The sequence below is a fragment of the Aedes albopictus genome, chromosome 3 (assembly GCF_035046485.1).
Source record: "Aedes albopictus strain Foshan chromosome 3, AalbF5, whole genome shotgun sequence".
NCBI lineage: Eukaryota > Metazoa > Arthropoda > Insecta > Diptera > Culicidae > Aedes > Aedes albopictus.
In genome coordinates, this window is record NC_085138.1 from 441503248 (window position 1) to 441508964 (window position 5717).

At 37.8% G+C, this 5717-nt stretch overlaps 1 protein-coding gene across 1 annotated transcript; it reads left to right on the forward strand.

Annotated features, from left to right (window-relative positions):
* Window positions 1-315: 315 nt before the first annotated feature.
* LOC115260538 (uncharacterized) lies at window positions 316-1985 on the forward strand. The gene is made up of 3 exons (XM_062860874.1): window positions 316-637; window positions 778-1043; window positions 1100-1985. The coding sequence occupies exons 1-3, from the start codon at window positions 457-459 to the stop codon at window positions 1631-1633; spliced, it is 981 nt and encodes a 326-aa protein (XP_062716858.1). The 5' UTR covers window positions 316-456; the 3' UTR covers window positions 1634-1985.
* The last annotated feature ends 3732 nt before the right edge of the window (window positions 1986-5717 follow it).

Sequence of the window (5717 nt, forward strand, 5' to 3'; positions counted from 1 at the left end):
AATAATTATACCAATTGAAGTTACAGTCAGAACCTCATAAATACGCTGTGGTCATGGTCCACTTCACCAATTTGTGCTGGCCTGCTTGCTCTCAATGAGGTACAGGTGCAGGTGGCGCAGATAAACATTGCAAACCACTGGTTGTCTCTTTTGTTCTCTCGCTGATCAAATGCAACTCAATTAGTGACGTCACTAATTGAGTTGCATTTGATCAGCGGTAGAACAAAAGAGACAACCAGTGGTTTGCAATGTTTATCTGCGCCACCTGTATCTGTACCTCATTGGCTTGCTCTCACAAAAAAGTGACGTTTGGGAGGTGCCGGCTCCGCTGCAACGTCCGATTTTCTGTCAGAGTAAGCAGACCAGCATAAATGCGTGCAGTGGACCATGTGGCGGTATTCACTTACTACAGCTTATTAAGTTTGCCAGTCTGTTTTTCAGGTGATACGTGCATAAATGGAAAAACTGCAGAACTTTCATTTATTGTATGCTTCATGTTTTAATCCATTTTATATGATTTCAGGAGATGTACATGAGCCGCAGCAGCCAGAGCCCATTTACTGCACTATGGAAGACATCTGTTTCCTACCTGAGCCAGTCACAGTACCAGTTAATTTGGACAACCATCTGATTACAGGTAAAACATAAAACATTTGAATATTGAAACTAAGCGTCTTTGAAAAACCTTCAGCAAAGGCAAATAAAGAAAAATGCTCACATTAGGTTCACTTTCAGGAAAAGCTAATTCCTTTTAATGTTCACTCCTGAATTTTACAGATAATACTGGATCGATTAAATACGAGGAATTGAAGAATGACTTGAAGCATTACATCCGAACGACAATGGAGGAAGTGGTTCAAAAATGCTTCCATGAGCATTTTTCCCGACTAACGGCATTGTCCCAGATGAACACGAAGACTACCACCACGCCTGTTTCGAATTCAGAAGACGATCCGGTGGAAAACCATAATCGAATTGAGAACGAGGTCCAACTTCATGATTGGAATGTGAAGCTGGCAAATGAAGAACTTTGCGCAAAATATGTAGGTATTCATGATTCTGAATAGCTGTCTCATTCTAACCGAATTTTAATTTTCAGCTTGTCTATTTCACGCGAATAATCCCACCCAACTCCTACGCCACCAATGGGGACAACGCATGCTACACGATTGTTGATTGCCTGTTCACCAGAGACTTTTGGACTCGTTTTACCTGGACAGGAATTAGTCGGGGACAGAAGTCGAAACGAGGATTCAGGGAATTTGGTAACGTTTTGAAGTTGCTGGAGGACCTGGTGCGTATCGGTGATCCTACATATAGCGCAAAGAAGTTAGAGGACTTCTGTAGGACGCGGCTGTTCCGGTACAGTAGGTCTCGGAGCTCAAACAAGCAACTGCGCAAATCTGCATGCCGCCCAGCACGCAAGCGTAAGGCAGATAAGGTTGCCGATGATCAGATGCTCTGCGAAGTTAAAAACGAAGAACCCATCGAGCTAGTTGATGATGCTCAAATCGACAGTGATGAAGAATTCGAACAAGACGATCAGGACGAGCCAATCGATGAGGCAGATGAGGCTGACGAAGAACCTGATGATGACGATGAGTATACTGCGAGTGGTGGACTATCTGATTAACAAACGTTTAACAGCATCTGTGTACTGGTTTACATATATTTGAGTATAAATACAAAACTGAATTCGAGAGCAAATACATTTAAGCATTTATTAAAGTTCACACAACAGAAACAAATCTTGAAACTTATTAAATAATGGTATGCATAAGTGGAACAAATACCACACCTTCCTTTCTTGGATTAGCTACCAACTTACAAAATATGAAATCAATATCAAACATTTTTTTCCCTGAGAATTCTGGTTCAGCAATGAATACTTGTAAGTAGGATGATTTGAATGGCTTCTCAAAAAAGTTACTTTTCGTTTTCACTATCTGTCCCTCGACAAAATACTTTGAATCTGTTTTAACAGCTTTTGAGAATGCTACAATAGTTTGATCATTTGTGAGAAACCATTTGTCTTTTAAGTCAGCTTTGAGAGTGAATTGGGATGAAACTAGTGTGCTTTCATTCGTGTTCTTAGTATCCACACATTTCTGTCTTGATTTAGTATTTGCCACCGGCCAGGCTTGTTGAGGAATAACATCATGTTCATATGTTTGCATGTTTTCGGTAATGCGATTTGCTATTTGAGCTAATGGATTTGGACCTGGTTTAACCATCTTTTTCAGCGAATGCAAACAGTTTTCAAACGGGTACGCTGAAATCGTGGGCAAAGGTCCAAATCTTTCCACTTCATCTACCACATGACATAAGTTGTGTATGTTACTAGTCATAAATTCCACACCATACAAAGATTTAAAATCCCTCAGAAAATCATTGAATAACGATCGAGCAATTTCTAATAAATGTGAGTAGCTCTTAACAGAGCAAATACGAACTGCACAAAAAAGAAGTAGGAAGTGAGTGTAGTATTTCTCAGGCAAATAATCTTTGAGCACAATAATCCCAGCATAGTTTAGGAAGTTTCGATATTCTAACCCTTTCCAGAGAGAAATAAAATTAAGTGATCTCATCCTTCGATGAATTTCAACCGGAAATCTTACGTCAATTAACAATTTTGATATTTCTGCTTTTTGAGACGTGCTCCACTTCGTTTTCATGGACATACAGCCAGTTCGCCACCCTTTCAAAAGTTTCTTCATGACTCCTAATTCCAGCAAGTGTAACGAATCAGCAACAATGATATCCTCGATCATATTTATTGGAAGTTTAATGAGAGGTGAGTCGCTGCGTTGATGATTCGTGTAATCCTTGGCTCTAAACAATGCATCTGTCCGCTTCAAGGCATTGTAATCAGGGAATACCATAGTTTTGGATACCTGTGAATAAGTACCTTTGGTGGTACACTTGATACAACCGAATTTGCCGTTAAAGTTGATAACCCCTTTAATGAATGCTCGTGCAGGCGTGTCACAAATGAAGCACCGTATTTTTATCGCGATGTGATGAGAGTTTATATCAAGTCCAGTGTCTAGTAACCGTAGTAGCTCTTCAACGAATGGATTTAAGTACGATGAAGCATCCTTCGGCTTACTCTCTCCATAGAAAATTCCAATGACCTGCGGCTTAATTTCTGGTAATTCTTGAATATTGAACAATATGGGCCAAAAACTTTTTGTTGAGCTATTGTATACGGGTAATCCATCAATATTGAAGTTCAGTGATACAGTGGCAGGTCGTTGTATCTTTTCCAATGTAGTTCTAAGGCAAACTTCTAGTCCTTGATGCCAATAGGATCCAGTCTCATCAATTTGCTGCAAGTCTAAACTCCTCGGTGTAGCCATTATAGTTCGTGGGTCTTTTGGAAGATTTAGATCCAAGGTTTCGTTCAAGATGTGGGTGAGTGAATGTAACGCAGCCTGAGATATCTGGAATTCCGTTGCCCATTGTCTGATTGAACTGATGAGGTTTGCTCGTTGATCTAAACGGGTAATTTTTTTCAATTAAATTATATTTCAGGTAATTAATGTTTGCAATAAATACCTTGACGCTCTCCAGAATCCGTAGGGCAGTTAGATGGAACCGAAGTTTGATCAAATGAAATATTCTCAATACCTGAGTGCTCTGGTGATTTTTGAGTCAAGAAAACTGTCCTGGGATTATTTAGGTTGTCATGTTGAGTACGAGTTCTATAACGCATATTGAACTTTTGTCTTAAGCGACTATATGTTCCGCTTTTTCGCATAGATTTCAATTTGTTTTTCAACAAAAACTCCTTCATTTTGAATAATTTCTTGCTCAGAAAGCACACTGCTCTAACAAATACAGCAACTTTTTGAGAGGATATTTTTAAGCACAATATACGACAACACAGAGTTTAAAACGCCAATGTTTATAATTTCATATCAATAAGTACACGTTATATACGACTGAAATGGAAACATCTTATACCAATCGGGATTATCGTCTTATACGAGTAAATCCGATTATCTCCGATTATTTATCCAGTCATATACGATTTCCATTTTGAAATCGTATATCAATCAGCTTTGTCTCCTGTATACGACTAAATACATGCAAATGGCGACATGAAATGTATATATATACGACTGTGACCAAAATTATACCGTTATACGATATTTTCCAACTATTTATATACGACATCTGGTTGGCTGGGACATCCACAGTTGTAAGTTGAGAGTTTGCTCCACACCATTTTGTATATCTTCAGAAATTTCTCCATGGATTACTGTAAAAAATCCACATCGTGCAGAAGTACGAAATTTCTTCGGGATAAAAAAAAAGTCTGATTGGAATACCTTCTGAGATTTCTCTGAGAATTCCTTCAAAGAATTCCTTTATCAAATTCGTAGTTTCCTTTAGAGTTTCTTCAAAGTTCCTTGGCATAGCCTAGACTACAAATCTGGGATAGAGTGGTGAAGTTGTATACATCCATTGACATAGCTGATGTCGCTACTTTCTACAATATCGTAGACTCACTCCACACACCTGACCAAGTCATTGCAAGCATTTTATTTAAAAAATCTTATCACCAACTCATAATTTCCTTCTGAATTTACCCTTGAGGATTTTCCAGAAATTTCGCCATGAATTCAACTAGAAATGCTTCTATAACTTTCTAAAGTTATTCCTTCATAGATTCTTTCTGAAATCCGTACAAGAGTTCTTTCAGGAAATCATCCATGATTTCCTTCCGAAAAGCTTTCTGCAATTACTTCTGGAAATCAAAATTTCAGAATTCCTCCACAAATTTAACCAAGGAATTTTATTTTTCAAAATTCACAGTCTCCTTCGGAAGAGTTCTTCCTAGTGTAGAATTTGCGTTATGTTAAAACACACCATAATAAAAAAAAACTTCCAAAGATTTGCTCCGAAATTGTTATCTTATGGAGAAGATTCTTTATGAGATTTCTTCAAAATTGCTTCATGGACTCCTTCATAAACTACTCCAAGCGTTTGGTCTTCATATGCAAATGTTTCTTTCAGTAACTCTGAGAAAATCTTCCAAAAACTTTCGGGTTTCATATTTTTTTCCAAAAAATTGTTTCTTCAGAAAATCTTCCTGAGTTTCCTTCAGCAATTCCTAGACAAGAAGTCCACCAGAGATTTGTTTAGGAATTGATCTATTTATGCCATTATTTTTAGGATTAACTTACAAAATCCAGCTAAAATTACTCCAGAGATTCTTGTACTATTACTTTCAGTGATTCAGGATTCAGCATTCAGATATTTCTGCAGCATAACTCTAATAATTTCCAAACGGATTCATTAAGGAATTTAATAATGAATGTTTAACTATTAAACGTTTATCAAGGTATTCCTACAAGATGTCCTTCAGAGAAAAAATCACAGATTGTTCCAGGAACTCTTCAAAATTCACAACATACTTTTCTAGGAATCCCTTCAACCCCTTTAGAGAGGTACTTACTGAGATTTTTAAAAGAATTCTACTGAAGATTTATTCAGGAAATCTTTAATAAATTCCTGGTTTGATTGATTCTGAAACTCTTCCAAAAAGGTCTCCAGAGACTTCTTCAGAATTTTACAAATTCAGGAGCATCAGCAAAGGAAAAAAAAAATAAAGTTGCTCCTGTGGTTTCGTCAGATTCCTTTTGAGATTCTTGCAGACAGACCCGGATCAATAATTGAGGGGGCCCGAGGCCGGAGCGAATGTGGAGGCT